This window comes from Cynoglossus semilaevis, unplaced genomic scaffold (assembly GCF_000523025.1).
Source record: "Cynoglossus semilaevis isolate Cse_v1.0 unplaced genomic scaffold, Cse_v1.0 scaffold1431, whole genome shotgun sequence".
Taxonomy (NCBI): domain Eukaryota; kingdom Metazoa; phylum Chordata; class Actinopteri; order Pleuronectiformes; family Cynoglossidae; genus Cynoglossus; species Cynoglossus semilaevis.
Window position 1 is genome coordinate 124646 of NW_007585118.1, and position 19798 is coordinate 144443.

General features: G+C 36.4%; 3 protein-coding genes across 4 annotated transcripts in view; 2 read left to right on the forward strand and 1 right to left on the reverse strand.

Moving 5' to 3' along the window:
* The window catches only part of LOC103398635 (CD151 antigen-like), a 12361-nt gene extending 2186 nt beyond the window's left edge, over positions 1-10175 (reverse strand). Inside the window, exons 1-5 of one of the 2 annotated variants that reach the window (XM_025053714.1) lie at positions 9767-10175; positions 7025-7106; positions 5183-5374; positions 1936-2010; positions 137-241 (exon numbers count right to left, since the gene is read on the reverse strand). In XM_025053714.1, the coding sequence (XP_024909482.1) occupies positions 137-241; positions 1936-2010; positions 5183-5374; positions 7025-7105 (453 nt within the window). In that variant the 5' untranslated portion in view covers position 7106; positions 9767-10175. The remainder of the gene's footprint in view (positions 1-136; positions 242-1935; positions 2011-5182; positions 5375-7024; positions 7107-9766) is intronic. The other variant, XM_008337306.3, reaches the window with a different exon arrangement.
* A 2018-nt stretch (positions 10176-12193) lies between these two features.
* On the forward strand, positions 12194-14106 carry LOC103398636 (transmembrane protein 138-like). Its single transcript, XM_025053713.1, has 3 exons — positions 12194-12381; positions 12712-12787; positions 13468-14106. The coding sequence occupies exons 1-3, from the start codon at positions 12256-12258 to the stop codon at positions 13578-13580; spliced, it is 315 nt and encodes a 104-aa protein (XP_024909481.1). The 5' UTR covers positions 12194-12255; the 3' UTR covers positions 13581-14106.
* Positions 14107-15386: 1280 nt separating this feature from the next.
* Positions 15387-19798, forward strand: part of ddb1 (damage-specific DNA binding protein 1) — a 33052-nt gene continuing 28640 nt past the window's right edge. Inside the window, 6 exon segments of the mRNA XM_008337308.2 lie at positions 15387-15566; positions 16642-16790; positions 16968-17084; positions 17170-17391; positions 17528-17642; positions 18161-18258. Of these exon segments, the coding sequence (XP_008335530.1) occupies positions 15506-15566; positions 16642-16790; positions 16968-17084; positions 17170-17391; positions 17528-17642; positions 18161-18258 (762 nt within the window). The 5' untranslated portion in view covers positions 15387-15505.

Sequence of the window (19798 nt, forward strand, 5' to 3'; positions counted from 1 at the left end):
AGCAGTGTGTGTCCTAGTTAGGGTAAGAAACCACTGATATCTGCTTTAAAAATCAAAACAAGATTCTACGTTACATTAGTTTAACTTGTCCTCCCAATGGACAGTGGGATATCCCTCCATCAGCAGACAGACTCACCTCCTGTTGCAGCTTGTCCACAGCTCTGGTGATGTGTTGATAATTCTCCTTCTGATATTTGTTGATCATGGTTTCCCTCAGGTTCTGCTTCAGCTCTTCATTCAGCTGTTCACACACAAACACAGACACATGTAGGCCAGTCTGCTACACTACAGTGAATCTCTATCTAGCAGGGGCGCAGTTATTAATGACAGATTAGTTATGACTGCGGACTTCGCAGCTGACATTATTCATAACGCGCGTAAAGACTCTCATACAGGTTGATGCTCTAACATCAGTGGGTAAGACAAGGACAAAACCAGGGCAAAGAATTTTCTTGCCCTAGACCAGTGGCAGACAACGGGAGGAGCTGAAGGTATGGGGGGCTCAGTTTCTATGGCAACAAGCCAGCTGGAGAAAAAACACTGTAAATCAAAGTGTGAAGGAGATATTGTGGGAATGAATTATATAAAAAAAAAAGATGGAGGATAAAGTGGCAGAGATGAGCTGGGAGAAGGAGGAGATATGGAAACTGATTTTAAAAAGACAGGATAGAGTTCTGCCTTATAAAATGTTACCTGTTGACAGTCAGCAGCCGTGAGGCGACACCAGTGATTCAAGGTTTAAAATGGCTCAATATACAGACACAGCAGTGGTGGGAGAGACCACCAGTGCAGCTCTTCACTCACCAGATAAAACTATGATCAGACGTGAAAAACGTGAGGTTGCATGACCAAACGAAGCCTGCAGTGCTCGTCTTATCATGGACCCGCTATAATCCCAAAACGTAACAGCAGTCATTTCACTGTGTGATTTCACAAGAGATGATAAGTCAACATACGCCACCTGCTGGACACAACTGTAGTAGCGTCTGCCCTCATGGAGAGAAGGTACTTGCTTTTTTTCTATTATATCTAATGACATTTCTTACACATTTAAACTTTAAATGCACAAATTCCCAGTAAAAATATATTCTTAATATGTTGAACGTGTGAAAATTAAATATTAAACAAAAACATTAAGATCTGATTTAAGTTTTAGACTAAAGAAAAGTGCTACATTACCTCTTAACTATAAGCTGTAACAAGGGTTTAGTATAAACCTTTAAAATATGTAACTTGAATAATATTAAAGTAAGTTATTGTCAAAATAATACACTAAATAATAAAATGAGGTACTATCATATTACATGTGCAGGTGTAACTTGTTGTTTTTTGTGTGCAAAATGTAACTATTTTGAAGGTAAACAGGTGAGGGATCTCTTGTATACAGGTAAATGTGAATGTACATCTGGCAATAAAATGCCATAGAGAAGACTGCAGAATGGTAAAAGAGAGAAGAAGATGAGTGGTGGTTCATATTTTAATAAGACTAAGAGACTGAGGAGGCCAGCACTGTGGCTCTCAGCCATGGCTCTGCTTTCAGATGAGTTCTCTATTATGAATGAGGCAGTTATAATGATGGGAGAGCACTTCTATAATAAAACAAGTCCTGTTGCTGAGCTACAAGACATACAGTAAGACACAAGGTTCCAGGATGAGTCAGGCTGGCTGCTGGAGAGCTGCATCAGCTAATTGTTGACTACAGATAACACATATCACACCAGAAAACATCAGAAACAGTAAACATTTACATGCATAACTATACACATTTGAATCAATCTTGTTTTTATTTTGTTGAAATACGTTCTCATTCATCGGTAGATGGATAGGTTTATGATGACAGGTGTGGCTCTGTTTAAATGTGTTTTACCTAAACAATTTCTTTTAATAAGATTATACCAACATTCTTAATATGTATAGTAAAAAGCAAGGTGTTACCTGCTGGTAGTAGATATAAGCCAGGACACCAGCCAGGACCTCCAACAGGAAGATGCACAGCAGCAGGACAAAGTACTGTGGACAGGAGAGTTAACAGAGACAACTGTTAATGACATATTCTAGGAAAAGGAAAATGCACAGATCTCTGTATGGTATGAAGATCAGCATATATGACATGTATACATATACAGCATACAACTCTAAAGTGCTTTATATTGTAGATAAAAACAATATAATATAATAATGAGATAATAATAGAAGGAGAGGTAGAAAAAAGGAGAAAAAATATGTAAATGAAGTGAAAAGGTTCTTTTAATAATCAAGGTATTTGATTTTCTGATGTTTATCACAGCTTAAAACATCTACATTGCAATTAATATATTCATAGACATATTTGAATATTTATATAAAAATAAAATATTCAAATATTCATTTAAAAAATACACTACATTAAGTAAAATTTAGAATTAAGAAGGAAAACATCAAGCCAAAAACATTTACTGGCCCTGTAACAGAGGCTGAGAAAGTACACTGGATGTAAACAAGTAGGTGTTGACTTGTTGGCAGAAAAAAAAAAAAAAAAAAAAACTACAGATGGGTTCAGGTCTAAGATGTTCTAAGAACATGATGTCAGTTATGTATATGAACCAACAATATCAACATGTGACTGACAGCCTGTGTTACTGACAGCTTTCAGATAAAAATCACTTGGTAAGTGGTTTTGGCTCCAGGTTTAAAAAAAGGTTCTGGATTGTCCAAGTGTGTGGCTATCTCATTTGGATTTGTCATATACGGTCTATGAACCTGTCAAAACTCGGTGCCCTTTAATCAAGTTTATTCATCCTTTGAATGTACTTTGTGTCCAGACCAGGAGCTACCGGTATATGAAGGACATACCATTCTGTCGTTATCTGTATTTCAGACAGGAACAGATCTTATCAGCAAAGGACCCTGACCTGAGTGGTCTGCCATGGTCAGAGAAGAGAACATTAGCTTGATAGAGTGGATGTGGTCTGTGACTGATTGGGATGATTAGACCTGAGGGTAGCCGTCTGTCTCAAGGTTGAGCAGCTGATATTTAGATGTTTTTGATGGTACAATGAGTGTTTGGAGTCAAAGGGTTAAAGGAAGAAAATAGTGTTCTCCTTGTAAAGGGTTGGTTCACAGTCTCAGTGCCATTATAATACTTTAGGCTGTATAATAGCATAGACTCAAAGTCATATTAACAATAAACTCACACACTGATGCTACACTTAATGGAGTGTTTAAAATGTCCCACCTCCACTATGACCATTAACCTAAGGTGCTGACAGGACACAGCAGTTGCTGTTCTCTTCTGCCAAAGAAAAAATTCCTCAGACTAACTTTCTCTTTCACTCTGTATTTGAGATACTCACTTTATAAAGTGTTTTTTTAAACAATTTCTGTCAAAGTCAATCTTTGCATGAATCACTTTTTAAAAAAAGCTGTGCACAGGCATTAGACATCTCCAGTTTGGGAAGTCAGATTGATCTTGTGGAAGCAGAGGAGACTTTCCTTACAAACTGTGCAGTGTGGCTAAGCAAATGCTGTAGGTTTATGTGCAACAGTCAAAACAAACAGCCTGTTATAAAAACTTTGTGTAGCAGAACAGCAGTGGGCTGAACAGCTGTGAAGACGTTAGTGACAAGGTGTTATGTATGTATACTATATTTCCTGGAAAATGGGACAAGTCTGCATATGGACAATAGAAAAGCCAAGTCATATATTTCCTATATTAGTGAAAAGAAGGTAAAAAAGTAAGAGAAATGTAACAAATAGTCAGGAGCAAGTTGAAAAAGAGATCCTTTAACTGTGTCCATATTAGGAAAAGACTTTTTTTTTAACATAACTTGTTCTCTAGTCAGGTATTCAGCCCACAGAGGCCAAACACCAGGAGATTCTTCGCTGTCAGTCTAAAAGCAAGTGACCTGAAGAATTTATGAAACAAAAGAAAGACTGTTTGCATATTTCTTTTACAGGTGACTGAGAATGGGATTGTTCACTGATGTGTCAAAAAGTTAAAAATAATATTAAAAAATAATTCAGTCAAAGGATTTTGACTGGTCAGTAAAAACATGAAAACTATGACACTGCTTGAATTTTTTCTTGACTTGACTTTTTATCTGAGCAACAAAAGACACCGATTTGTAAGGGCCAAGTTTTACAAATCTAAGCTTGATCTTGAGTTTCTGCTTCAATTAAAATGTAAAATGTTAAATCACCGTCTCATCGTTAATGTGCTTGTTTGAGCAAAAACATAACATTTTAATACAGTATAATATAGTTAGTATTAAAAATTAAATAACTTTCAACGACTTTCAGTACCCAAAAAAACCCTTCAGAATGGAAAAGAGGCCTGATAAGGCCAGAACGTGACCAGAGAGCCAGGCACATCCAGGTGGTTCCAGTCTCTGAGGGGACAGTTTTCTATTTGTTTTGTCATTTGGATTGTAAAAGATTTCCTGTCCTCTCTCCAAGTCATTAAGTCGTTGTGTGATTGAAGAACCACCACCCTCCCCTTTTTCTGATCTCCTTCTGACTACTCTCATACTTTGCCCAAAACTGATTGCTCCCAGCCTGATATTACAGTATATTACGGCCTTTCCTGTAATCAAAAGGAACTGGGAGTTTATTGAAGACCTGCAGAGGGTGATTTGACTCTGTCAGCTTTTTTTTGTGGTATAATTTGTTGACCTTTAGGTTAGAAGACTGTGTTGACAATCACCCAGGGACTAAACACATACAGGAAAACAATCTACTCCTCTGCTGCTTCCTCTGCTCCATAAAGCTCAACATCTTAAACAGTCTTAGTAACATCTCTGTTTACTGACACTTCCTTCAGTGTGATTCATGGCTCTAACCCCAGCTCCTTAGGACAGACCTTGTACCTCTAAAGCACACACACAACATAGACAAAAGGAGTGGTGAACTTACTTTCAATTACACATACAGTATGAGCGAGTCACATGAGAACTCCATAAGATCCTGATTACAGTATCAAAATAATCTGGACAAAGTGGGCACTTGCCATGTACATAGACTATATATATATAATTTTTAACAGGTGTATTCAGAATGTGTAGCTCTCCTGAGTTAACACTATAAGTTAATGGGTGAATGCAAGTAATTACTTTAAGCAAACGTATTGAGGTTGCTTTTGTTTAAAATACTGACATACAGTATATACAGTACATGTCTGTAAACCTCCTGTGTTGTAATCTCTTACCACACGCAGCAGTTTCCTCTGCTCCTTGAAGGTGGCGCAACAGCCCAGCACGCCCGTTACCATGACAATGGCTCCAGCCAAGACCAGGATGTAAGCAGAAGCAGCATAGGTCATGGATGGGAGAAGGCTGATGTAGTCACTCTTCTCAACCAAGGTCCACACACCTACTCCCATTACCACGCCCCCTGCCAACTGAGAGGAGAACATGTGTTTAAAGTTAGGCAAAAAAACTTGGTCTGTGTCTGGTCCATTATAGCATAATGCACACACAAAATAAAAGCTAGTAAAAATAATAATAAAATAAAGCAGAACATCCTTTATTTATAAAAGGGTTAGGGATGTGATTATTTTAAGAGCTGAGATTTTACATTTAGAAAGCAAATATATGTTTTCCATTGTAATCTAGATCTTCGATATTAGCCAAGAGAAAATCATATGGGAAAATAGAAGAAGTCTAATCCATCTGACATACTGGAACACAGCAGATGGTGCTGCACTGCTTCTTGCCAAAGCTTTCATTCATGCGGCCAGTTTAATTGGTGTTCAATGTTTAAATGTGAAAAAGGTAGAGAAGGAAACGAGACAGGATTGAAACTGCACCACAGTGGCCGAGGAAGGTACGGAAGAGGGGCAGTTGTTCATTAATTAACAACCTCTCTAAATAATAACATCATTGTATGAAGTTTGTTTTAACATTATAAAGTGCTTTACTCCAAACTATTGAGGACATCAGCAAGTCAAAGAAATAAAATACAACAAAATTCAGCAACGTCTTACACACCAATGCTGTCTCTGTTCTTATTGCGCAAGTTGCTAACATATACATTGCTCGATATACATTCAGGCACCTCTTTACATCCCATAATAATCATTAATTATAAAACAGTGGAATTAGTGAGGTTGTGCTCAGGATGGGCAACAAGTGCCAAGACGGTAAGATAAGTTCAAACAGTGTATTGGAGAATATATATTTTAATCTATTGAAAGTTACAAATCCTTACTTTGCTGCTGCTCAATATTTTATTGAATATTTTTGCATTTTAAATGCAGTTGAATGACTATAGCTCTCCTCTTAGAGTTACATTAAAACGACTGTAACTACTGTATATCCTACAGTTCGGACGAAATGAACAGCTAGCTAATCAAAAAAACAATTTCAAGTGTCATACTGGGGCTATTCTGTTGATTTTGGTTCAAGGTAGAAATACAAGCCTGTGAAATGTGTGGCAAAACTGAAATTACTGAGATTAAAAACTGCATCTATGAGAGAAAGATGATCATCCCACTGTAACAATTTACAAGTGAGCTTTCCGAATGTGAACGTAAGAAAATCCTTCATTACCGAACACAAAAAGCTGCATCTCTAATGCCTGACTGCAACACTACAGCCAAGTACACTCTAAATATAGAAGCAGTTATTTATAGGGCTTTTCTCTGGAGTTCAACAGTGGAAAGTTTTGAGGAATTCTGCTTTAAATGTTCTCTTTGTCCTCTGCTAAAATATGCAACTTGACTAAAATCATTCTTACAAGACCACAAATTTACTACTCAAATAATAACATAATTTGTTATTGAAAAGCAAAACCATGTAGGAAAATGGTAAATATTAGAAATCAAAATGGGTTTTAATTCTTTGGTTTACCAACTCCTCAAAGTGAAAATTGTATACAGTGAAATATTTTCCCATATTAACAAGGTTATAGAAGTGAACTGGGTTTAGGTAGATGAGGTTCATAATGACACTTGGTGAGATATGTTACGGCACTGAAAAGCCATAGTAATTGCAGGGGCACCATTAATGACAAACCAAATAAATTAAATTAAAAAAAAAAAAAAACTTACCCAGAAGAGAAAGTTGAATGTAAACAGGAGGTATTTCAGACAGATGGTACCACAAGTGTTTTTCTCTTCATAGGCCCCCATTCTGAAATGTATGATGTCATAGGATCAGTTAGGTCACAAGATCACAAAATAAAAGTAACTTCTAAATACAATTAATACATTGAGTAAAACCTGTAAATAATATCAGTATGAAAGACGTGTCATGTTGTAGGCTTGTGTGTCACAGCAGGCTTTGAATTGAATCGACTTTGTAGCCAATGAATTCTCCTTTCTGACAGTGGTCTGACCAATGTAGCTTTAGTGTCTTCAGTATCAATTAGAGATGCACCATTGGACCGTCCAGTGATAGATGTTGGTTTCAAGATTGGCCTTGAGCTACAGATGAAGCTCACACTCAGTGAGTTGTGGCTAACATGTCATTAGCTTGTGAAATGAGTAAGTAAAAAAAGAAAGGTCATGCATTGTTCTTATTTCCTAAGTACCTAAAAAAAAAAATACAAACCGCAGAGATTTTTTTTTTGTTATATACACTTATTGCACAAGGCTTTATTTGTAGCAAAGGTGGGTGAAGATGAACCTCATTCTGGTTAAAGTTACCTTCTGTTAAATAATTACAATTCGATACAGCACAGTAACAAAAATTGTGGTCACTTGTTAAGTACAGGCCTAGTGTCCCATTAACCCAATTCCCCAATCAAGGTGTTTTTTTGTTTTTGTTTTGTTTTTCTTAAGATTTAGCTACAGCTAAACAATGTTTAAACAAAAACTACAAAAAAAATTGGAATTTTGCTCTAAAAAAAACCATAATAAAAGCCTTGTTTTAAAGGCAATCTGTGAGACACTTTTTATAAATGAGTTGTTATAAAGTTAATGCAGGCCACGGGGGAGTAAGCACTAGATCAGCAGTGTAGACAGAAACACTGAGGTGAGCAATTCCATGTCTATGCAGACAAAAGTAATGACTAAGCAGTTAGTCAGATCCAGGAGTCTGCTTAAGAAAGAAATTATAGTCAATCTCCACTTTTGTGGGTGGATCAGACATACAACATTTGATGCACTAAAATTCTTATCTTACACAACCTTCACTTCATCTAAAAGGAGATCAGTGTCGGTAACATTGAAACCACAAAAAACAATGCTAAAATATTAACTGGTTCTGCCTGTGAAGATGTTAAACATATGTTCTGTGAAAAGATCCAAAATTAAAACAAACAAACATCTGTATAACTCTTGATCTTTTACAAACCATACACTTTCCTTCCCTGATCTTCCCCATCAAGCCCAGACTTGCACTCGTCATTCAGCACAGATGAGTGCACTACATGATTGAGTTTGTCTGAGTTCCGTCTGTTGCCCAGCTGTTACTGTTGGTCCACATATTGTGGGCCTGTTAAATGAAGTCTAACAAAGTCTGTATTGACAATTGTTTTCTTTTCCTTTAAAGAGCTGTTGAGCCAAGACAGGGAGCTTCCCATGTCAATTTTTTACACATTTAGGAATCTTTTAAAATAGAATAGTACAGAAAGAGTATGCTACTGCATTGCTAATATATGCATTGAGGAAACAGATCCCCATCAAGGTGCGGTCTCTTCTTTTAATCTATTCACTAATGCACCATCTTGGTTGAAAGACACATTTAATAAACTGTTTCCCATGCGGCAATCACTTCACATTCAGTAATTTAATGCCCTTTCAATTTACTTAAGAGATTGCATTAGTGTAACTACTTGGTAGAGGTCCAGAAATGTTTGTTACAAACATGAATGGAAAAGCTGCTGTGAGAGCAGAAGACAGTAGTCATGTTTCCAGCATAAGGACTAAACTCCTGCCATTTTTAACTAAAATATTACATATCCGTGACAAAAGACAAAACCTTCTATGTAAAATGCATTTTTTGAGACATGTTTTGCTCACAAAAGTACAAATGGAATATTTTTCTACCTTTCGTGGGTAGCTTTTTTGGGATTTGCTTGTAGTCATTCAGACACACAGTGTTATTAGTAAATAAAATTAACATCTTTGTTTAATTATGTTCATTGAGGGTCGGATAATACACACACACACATATATATATATATGTTTTGGGGGAAAAAACAAAAGATAAAATAAAATCATGAGATTTCGTGAGTTTTAAACAATAACTGTTCGCCGTTGTTTTCATATTTTAATAAATAAATGTGGCTAGACGTCCTTGTGAACAGTTCCAAATGGTTGTTGTCTGTTTGTGTTTATACTGGTGGAGCAGTAAAACCATGTGCACTGCTCAGAAAAATGCCTCGGAAAGAATGCCAATTTTTAACGTTTAGAAAGTGAGTTTAAAGCAAAGCGCGTATGACTTTAAAATGATTCATGACATGACAACACTGAAAGTTAGCAACGCAAATACCACAACGATTTAAATCATTTCTTAAACTCTTGAACGTTTTTGTGAGACATTAAATCTCTGCCTCGTCCTCAAAAAAAAAACTCTCATCGGTCAAACCTGATCACAGCAGCGCATCACTCCGCCGGTGAAGGCTAACGCTAAAGTTACTGCCCATACTGCTACACTAATGATGGGAATACATACGTAAACCCTTAAATGACGCCAATTTCAAACCTAGACACATTAGTTGCTTCACAAACGTTACATTAATGTTTCCTTCGTCACAATTCTGAAAACAGACACCAGTCGATTAACAGACAATGGGGCAGCGTCCGCGTATGTGAAGCTAACACAGAACACTTCCTGCTCTCGCTTACCTGCCGTTTGTCTGAGCCGCAGTCCGAGTGGGAAAATATAAATGTGAGAGAAAACAGCCTTAAATGTCAATTCTTCTTTTTCCACGCTTCTCTGCCAAGACTCTCAAAACGTCAGTGAAGCCAGAACACAAAAATCAAAGTGTTGGTATAAAAGAGTGGGACTCTGGGGCTGCTTTTGACTCCACCCAGGGCCACCTTACATGTTCACTGCCTTTTTTTTCTGTCCTGGAGGCAATACTTTCTCAATGATGTGTGAGAAGACACGAAGAGCTGCGTAGATTTGCAGTCTTTCCAGAAGCTGTTTTAGGACATTAAGGCTATTTATAATAACATTTTAAAATATACATATTTATGTGTAAAATACTATAAATAAGGAGCAAGGTGCTCTTGTGGTGAGATCTGTTTATTCTGTCTTTCGACAACGCCCTCGTGTGGTTTTCCCTCACTTTTAACTTTTTTCCCATGGATTTTTTGAGATATTGAGATATTACAACCTGATGTTCCTAATGAGTGGCTTCCAAACCAGGAAAAACGCGCTTAGTGGAGCCCCGTTAATGTTTATAATAAGCAAGATAAAATTAAAGGTACACTGTTTACAATTCATTTACATCTAGTGGTAAAGTTACTCACATGTGACCACATGTTCCTCATCTCACAATGACCTTCTAAACAAACAAAGAAAACTTGCAAGTCTTTGGTGTTACATAAAACTCAAAAGCAATTTTATGTCAGGCAAGAATGGGATGAAGATAGAAGATACTGCTTGCAGACATATGTAGAATCACACAATCACACACACAATTTTAACCATAAGGGTTTGAGAGTCCAACTTGTGTATCTGTGTGTGTGTGTGCAGGCAGGCATATGTGCGTGTGTGTTGGGAATAGGGTTAAGCCCTGTTCTGTGTTTGTAAGACGGCTACAAACCGTCAATCTGTGCTGTCTGGAGTACAACATGGTGGTGTTGAACAGGTTCCTCGGGCTCCAACAATAACTTTGTTGGTCAGGTAAATACACCTTTCTCTAAACTTCACAGCAGCCTCCTGAGACAGTAGTAATATATTTTTTTATTTACGGTGTAATGGTGGTTAGAAGTTTCTTAAGAAGATTAGGTAGAGTCGTAACAACAACCTCCTACTAGCTCAGGCAGACAAGTGCATTAGGCTGATCCACCTCCAAATGCAGTCCTTTTTATGTTCTTACACAGTATGCTCTGAGATAATGTACAAAGAAGCTAAGCAATGGCTAGCAGAAGTACAATAATAACCAATTCTCTAAAGACTTATAAGAATATTCATCTGACTCAGTCTGAATCTTCAGTGTTTGAAATCCCAATTCCTAATCCTCTTCACACCTGCTGTGGCAGTTCAAAGCTATAAAAAAGATTTTTAGTTCCAGTAAGGAGTCTTTTTTAAAACCATTCCTTCTCACAAGACAGCGTCAGGATAAAATGTACCTACTAAACTGTGTAACCTTTTCAATATTATTGCAAGATAAGAGGTTTTTTTTTCTGTGTAGAGTACAACAGGGATGGAAACCCAGTCTAAGTTATTGGCCGAACAGGATTAACATTTATTGACCAATCTAATGCCGTCAAGCAAAATAACTTGTGTGTGAACAACAGTGCAAGGTCTGAATATCAGTGTGAGGATAAAAAGAGACTTAAATCCACAGTGAGAGACAGCAGCTCAAACCTAGATTTAGGAGTTTTGAGATAAATCTGTTTGGAGACAAATATTTTATAAATATGGTGGTAATCAACGAACATCATCGTACCAACCCTCTCACGTTCTACTACTGGATCTACTGGACTGATTATCAGAGTCAATGTCTGTCCCTCTGAGGTTCTGATGGTTTTATAGTAGACTGCCCTAACTACCACATCTGTGATTTTCAGCAGCTTCTATCACACCCTGATCATTTTCCCCAGTTTTAAAATACTAATGTATTTTCTTTCCCTCCTACAGGAGCCCTAATGATTTTTCGAAACACTCTTGCAAAGATTCAGGAAATCGGAGTGGATTCTTATAAAGACCTCATCCACTTGGACTAACATTCCACACTATTGTGATGTGAAATTGATTTTTCTATGTAGCCTGTGTGCAAATGAGGTGCAGCCTTGGATCCCTCCTGGAGCAACAGTCCACCTGGACATATAGCCTTTGGGCAAGATAGGCTTCAAACCAGCAACTACTCTCTGGTGCTACTAATTCAACTCAGTCTGCTCTCCTTTGACCTGTTTGTGAACTCCTTCAGCGAAATTCTCAGAACTGAACAAGCTGTTCAACTCATACTTTTTATGTAAGCAAGAATAACTACTGTTTCAGCAAAACATCATTACTCTTATCTCGGGTTTTTAAAATAATGACGTTTGTTTCCACTACTTTCTTTTTTATTGCTACTGTCCTTACATTTTCTATTTGTTTTGTGTTTGTATTTCACAGTATCCAGGACATTGCCATCCTGTTTAACCTGATCATTATTCTGTTGATGCTGTTCAACACCTACGTGTTCCAGGTCGGTCTGGTGGCAATACTCCTGGAGCGATTCAGGACTCTGTTTATACTCTCTGCTCTCTATCTGACATTCAGTGTCACACTCCATTCCTGGCTTTTGGTATGTCAGAACACAAATAAAAGCAAATTTAGTGGAAAAACACTTGTAACACACTTTAATAGCACTATTTGTCTGGCACAGGGAAGTGTTTACCTTTGTCATAAAGTACTAACATTTCTTGCTTCGTGTTGCATTTTTATATACAGAATTGTAGAGACACACAAATTAGCAAGCTACTGAGAATGTTTCTAAATATTCTAATATTGATAACAAGCATTGCCTGTTAAATAATTTAAGGAAAATAAACTACTCACCTAAATACTTTAACACTTGTTTTGTACTGTATAGCAATGAACCTTTTCAGATAGTTTTTTCCAATTAATTTTCCAGAATCTGCGTTGGATGAATACCAACAAGTTTGTTTGGACAAACAAACTACAGGTGCTCTTTGTAGTCCAAAGAACTGGTAAGTCCTATTATATTAATATATTAATGAATGAATGTCCTATTAAAGAACATGTCATACATACAAGCCATAGTGGTAATGTCCTCATTTTATTTGAATATAAAAATAGTTGACTGCTAAATACTGCTACTGCAGTTACTAGAACTAAAATGTATTTGTACACATTCTGACACTCCTGGGATCCAATTGTACAGAGACCATAAATATAAGATAATTGAAAAGAGATTTTTGACTTTTGTAAAATCTCACATTTCAGAAAATAAAGATGTTTTCAAATAAATTCTGGTCACATTGACTAATTTGGCGTGACAAGTTAGTGTTCTACCCAGGCTGTAAAATACCAACTCTCCATCTCAGCAGACCATGTGTGTGTCATAATCCTGCCTAAACCCCTAATTGGATTAAAGGAGTGATTACACAAATATGCTTATTGTATGTGGTAATAGGAGGGACGGTTATAGTCCTTTGAGAAATTCAGTGTTTGAGTTGTTATGGATTGGCCTGATTAACTGTACAGCCAACATCTGCAGTATAATACCATTTAACACCATTTTTATCCTGACAATATCTTGTGATTGGGATTATAATAGAATGGTATTATAGTAAATTGGGATTATATTATATAATAATATTATATTATTATTATATATATTATATTGTGCTCTTTTTTCATTCTGCAGCTTCTGTGTTCTACTACTATTTCTACAAAAGGACTGCAGAGTTTCTGGGTGACCCTCGCCTCTACGAGGATTCACCATGGCTGCGAGAAGTTTTTGCTCAAGTCAGACAATGACCCCCTGCAGTGCACTGTATCAAGCTTGTAATTATTACTTCTAGTATGAGGAAGACTGCAGCAAAAATGTATTCTTTTTCATAGCAGAGCAAAGTCATTATTTACCTTTACTGTAGGTGAGCAAAATACAGTATGGTAATACAGTACAAGGTATTTTCAATTTTCTACACAATTTATACATAAATAAACTGAATACTACAATGATATGTTCACACTTTTTGAGATTATTTGTTTTGCCATTCGTTATATTTATATAACTCTGTATAAACTGTATTTAATTAATTGTCTGGAGTATCAGTAAAGCAGGATGTTATGGAGGACAGGTGTGATTTAATTTTAAAAATAAAGTTTAAGGGATGAGATTAAAAAGTCGCTGAAGTTTTTTTTAAAAGCTCAGTTTCACTCTAAAGGCTGATAAAAGGTTGACAGGAAAAGGCAAATCCATGTCAGGCTGAGCTGATAGGAAAATCCCTTGGCTGAATACATCTAAACCAATTTTTTTTTAAAACAAAACATTTAAACTTGTTTTTTTTTCTTCAAAACATGACATTAATTGATACTTGCAGCTACAGAGAACATGCACAAAAATTTAAATCCTCTTTTTTGACATCCACAACATTGCAATTCGCTGCTCTGACTGGGTTTATTCTGACAACATCACGTAGTATTTTTAACAATAAGCGCCCAACAGCGGACATTATTTTTGCCTTTTTTTTAACTTTGCCTCCAGTAAGCTCGCGTTCCCAAATAATGATTTGGAAAAACATAATAAATAAGATAAAAAATAATAATAAGATAAACACGTATAATCTCAAACTTCGGGTTCAGGTTTTAAAGTAAACAGCAAAATACTGCCATCTCCTGGTAGAAAGGTCATATGCACGCGCATCCAATTTTTATTTCAATGTACTTTTCTGTAGTACATTGAAATAAATAATAATAATTTCTGTAGTATAATAAAACATTGGCCCTGCGTTTCCTTAACTATAATTGTGACTACTGTACACAACATTTACAATACAATTTTTTGTTAGTGCTATTTCTTATTTGGTTAGAGTAAAGAGGATCAAATGAGACGATATAATTACAGCAAACAAACGCTTGACTCATTCAGACTGCTAAATTACTGTATGCTTTATTCTACGATGTAATTAACGGTAAAAAAGATAGGTTCAATGTAATAATCCTTCACAAAAACACCCTCTTGGTCTTCGCTAACAGATCTATGAATCCAATGATGTGAAGGAAGCTCAACCCCAAGGTTTGTGTGAGAAGACTAACAGTTCCAGAGGAGATTGAGAGATTACTGCACGTTTAGAAATGATTCCTTAAAAATCAATTTACTTGAGTAATGCTTGTTTTTCACAAGCTGTATTATTCTGCCAATTTGCCATTATATTATAATATTGAAAATATATTATAATATAAAAGTGGATGTGTAACATGGAAAGCATTGCATAGTTGTAGTTACATCATGCTTCGTGGTTGTTCCTGTACTACCCTGAATATTTTGTGAATGAAAAAGAGTAAATTCACGTTTAAGATGATTTCTGTGGAGAATTTAAAGGTAGCACAGTATTATTTATCTCATAATTTGTGTGAATAATAAGCAATTTGGTTGTGGAAATTTTACTGAATATTAACTGATAGCTTAAAGAGTATTTTTAATTTTTATTTCATAAACTATCGTAATTAGAAAAAGAAGAATAATCATTAAAAAAAATTAATAAAAATTTTAAGGAAAATGTTAGTTGTCTTCCAAGACGTAGGGGGCGATCTACTTCTAAGTCAAATACGTAGACATTGACATGCACGGACAATCACAAACCAGCTAGCTACTTCCGGGAGCTTTATTATCAATGATTTTGTCACTTGTGTGAGAGTAAAACACTGCTCTGGTGTTTTGTTTTTGCTTGTTGTGAAACATGTCGTACAACTACGTGGTCACGGCGCAGAAGCCCACGGCGGTAAACGCCTGCATCACCGGTAAAACGCAGCTGTTTGCTATGTTTTGTATCCGTTTTCTACACGGAGCTTTCGATTACCACCTGCATGCTAACTGAGCTCCCGCGCCAAGTAGAGCTGCAGCACGGGCCCATAACAACCGTTAGCTTTCTTTTTATTCAGTCCAGTGTTTACTTGTCACATTAGCTAAATATCTTTGGTATGCATATCATGCACACACATACACGCGTCTCTCACCACTGGTCATTACATCGCAAGACCAGTATGCATATTTTTTATTATATGCGCATTTTGGCACAGTTGTTAATACTCTTATTTTTTGTAATCTCTTTACAGTGAATATAATGTTAAAAATCAGTCATTTCACGGCAGTGTCCTTTTACGATCAGACCACGACATGCGACGTGTTCAAAAACTGTACTATCTAGAGGGACCTTAACTATTGAAACAATTTAACGGCCTTATATATTTTTATATTAATGAAATAAACTGCTTTACGTGTAGATGGAATTGTGTACAGTTCCTCCAACATGGTTATTTCGGAACTGTAGCTCCGTCGTATGGCTAAATAATTACCTGTCTTCTTTTCAATTACACCCACCATCTGCATGTAACTTTAACGTCTTCCTGTAATCTTCTTTAGGTTTTCCTCTTTTCCTCCTACCTGGCAACTCCATCACACTTGTCCAATAACATATTAAACTTGTTACTTTAACCCCATTCTTGTTACCAGTCCTTCAAATCTACTAATTTTTAACATTCTACATCCTGGTACACCCTCGTTTCCAGCCTAGTTAGTGCTGTTATTTTAATAAGTACCAGCGTTGCACAAATCGCACAGCAAGGTCAGGAAAAAAGATGCTTTGTTACTAATTGTTGAAGATGACTAAGTTACTGCAGGCAAGGGCCTGCAATAAGCCTGCCATGAAGACCTTTGGTCCAATGGCACTTAGGTCAGCTAAGGTTCATACTGATTATATTGGTCTTACACCATGGGAATACATATATGATAGATACTCATCAAGTGAGCATTGTTATAACATTTCTAATAAAAATAAATACATAAATATTGGAGTTTGTGTTATTGTGTCAACAGGTCACTTCACATCTGCAGACGACTTGAATCTGCTCATAGCCAAAAACACGCGCCTGGAAATCTATGTGGTTACACCAGAAGGTCTGCGACCTGTCAAAGAAGTGGGCATGTATGGAAAGATTGCTGTCATGGAGCTTTTTCGTCCTAAGGTAAGGCTTTCAAAAACTGTACTTGAAATTGTGAACAAAACAAAAAGGAGTTCCCATTTATGAAGTTGTAATTTTTCAGTGCTTATTATATTGTATTGTTATGACCAGCCCCTGCTGTATTTTAATGGATTGCAAAAATCTCTTTACCATTTGTATCTTTTCATCTTTTTTGTCCAGGGTGAGACAAAAGACCTGCTCTTTATTCTCACATCCAAGTACAATGCCTGTATCCTTGAATACAAACAGAATGGAGAGAGCATTGACATCATCACACGTGCCCATGGCAACGTGCAGGTGAACAGCTATACTACTGATGACATTTAGAGAACATTAATGTAGTCAAATCCAACAACATTTGCATTTAAATGTTTTTTTCCAGGATCGTATTGGACGTCCATCTGAAACAGGCATAATTGGAATTGTAGACCCAGAATGCCGCATGATTGGCCTCCGGCTTTATGATGGGCTGTTCAAAGTGATCCCATTAGACCGAGACAATCGGGAGCTAAAAGCCTTCAACATCAGACTGGAGGAGCTACAGGTCATTGATGTGCACTTCCTGTATGGCTGCCAGGCCCCTACTGTCTGCTTTATCTACCAGGTACTAGAGGAGACATGGTTTTTGTTGTCTGCCAGATAAATGGCAAACATTGTAAAAATTATAAAGGCATGTCCAGATTTTTCTTTGGTTCTTTTAAACCGTATAATGTGTCACATTTTTCTGTGATATTATCTAGGACCCACAGGGACGCCATGTGAAGACCTACGAGGTTTCTCTAAGGGAGAAGGAGTTTAATAAAGGCCCCTGGAAACAGGAGAATGTGGAGGCTGAGGCTTCAATGGTCATCCCAGGTAATCACAACTGCTCTGTTTTCTTTTGTTTAAAAAAAATCATCAGTTAGAAATATTAATCAGCCATAAAAGGGTGATTCAAAAAGATCTATGATATAATTTTATAACTAACACTAACTTCTCTGAGCTGTCGAGAAAAGCTTTGACAAGTTTAATTGCTAATTTTTTAACTTGTTACTCAGTTTATTTTTTTTCTAGAATAGATATCAGTGGGAAGAGTCTGACTTAAAATGAGCAGTGAGATAATGGATCAGAAATATGACCAGAAAATGTCCAAAAATAGCAAATATCTTATTCTTCATCCTGTAGGTATTTGTTATATTTCAAAAAGTGATGTTTGAGTGAATTGTGTTACATTAAAGTTATTTAAATCAGATAATAAATAAAGGAAGATACCATGCTCTGATGTCAATGTTATGAGAATAAATTCTACAAAACCTACAACCATGTAAAATAAGTGTATAACTAATTTTTGTACATCACAGTTACTCTTTTTTCCCTGCGTTCTTGTATTTTAGTCCCTGAGCCATTTGGTGGCGCTATAATCATAGGACAAGAGTCCATCACCTACCACAATGGGGACAAGTACTTGGCCATTGCACCACCTACTATTAAGGTAAAGATATAAAATACATTATATATTCTTAATTGGTATATGTATATTTGTTGTGTAATTAGTAAAATGATCAGTTATTGGACAGTTAGGCCTGGTTTTTATGCCTTGCTTCTGTATTTCAAATACATAATTAATATCATATATATAATTTATATTTGCAGATATATGCTCCATATATGTTACTTTTACTAATTCAGTAATTTATTATGAAGTAGTTAGGCGTAGATACTTGCTTAAAAGATGGTTTTATTAATAAACTGGCCAGTGAATAGTATAAAAATAAACCAGCACCTTTTTTGGATACAAGTGTTTAGTGACTTCATAAAGAAAGTTTAACTTATTATTACCTAACATAAAGCTCAGTGAAGTTCACTGTCAGGGGTTCTTTATGCATTTGTCAGATTTCTTGGCTTCATTGTGGTGTAAAGGACTAAACAGTCATTCAGTTCTCAGGTGGGAGCAGGAGGAGGAGCGGCAGTATAATTATGTCGAGTGAGAAAAGGAGAGTTAGCAGCATTTAGGAAAAAACCCAGAGGTGCATGTTGATTAAGAATGATGTGTTTGATGTGGAAATTGGATTTAAACGGCAGGTTTTTATAGCTGCTGTGATGATGGATTAAGAGCTTCAGATACCAATGCTTTTCAGGTGATTTTGAGATGATGCTGCTGCCTGCGTTAACAAAGCCTGAAGGAGATCTGAAGCTACCTGTTTCTATAATTAGACACTATGCCTTGCTCGGGCTGTCTCTCTCCTCTCTGCTATCGCAATAGTAAATATTAGAAACAACATATTGGATTTCTTTAGAATTATTGGCTAAAGTTTTTCTGCTTTTTAGTAAAACCAAGAATGCAGTCAGGGTTTTTTGTAACAGTTGGGAGGTCAGCATCATACATTTGCAAAAACAAACAAGCTAGAAAGAAATACTTGAAATAGTTTTTGCAGATAAAATTGTTATTTGGTTGATATTCTATGCATTGTCTGGGCCGTACTGTTGAGTACATGTACAAATATTTATCCTGATTTGAGAAATATTTGTCCTTGTTTTTTTTCTTTTATATAATTTTAATTGATCACATTACTTTTATAAAGATATTAAATATCATTTCAAATATATGCTACCAGTGGCGCTTTGGCCCAGAGGCATTGTCTCTATCATTAGTGTGGAACCCCAGGGTTCACCTCCTGGGCAGGTTCGAATCCCAGTTAGGGCGGTTGGTACTTTCCAGTGGACTCACCACCCGCAGGAAGGTTTAGGGGGGTTGGTACGGTGCAATGTGATTTGGGTGGCGACTGCTGCCCCCGCGATTTTTACCTATTTACTTATTTTTCAACATACTTTGTAAAAAAGTTATCAGTGTTTGAAATTAGATATATTTAGTAGTCTCTTTGACGTCAGCATTAAGATTGAGATAAATCCAACTAAAACTTCCAACAAATCAAAAGCTTTACTAATATTTTAAAAATGCATTATACAGTGTCTCTAACAGACAAGACAAATCCTAGAGCTGAGCCCAACCCCACATTAGAGAAGCCCACACA

Bases quoted from the DNA above. Each gene is read 5' to 3' on its own strand.
- LOC103398636 (XM_025053713.1), top strand. From the start codon at position 12,256: ATGCTGTTCAACACCTACGTGTTCCAGGTCGGTCTGGTGGCAATACTC. The intron at 12,382-12,711 runs GTATGTCAGAAC...TTAATTTTCCAG, and splicing joins CACTCCATTCCTGGCTTTTG to AATCTGCGTTGGATGAATAC. The intron at 12,788-13,467 runs GTAAGTCCTATT...TTCATTCTGCAG, and splicing joins CTTTGTAGTCCAAAGAACTG to CTTCTGTGTTCTACTACTAT.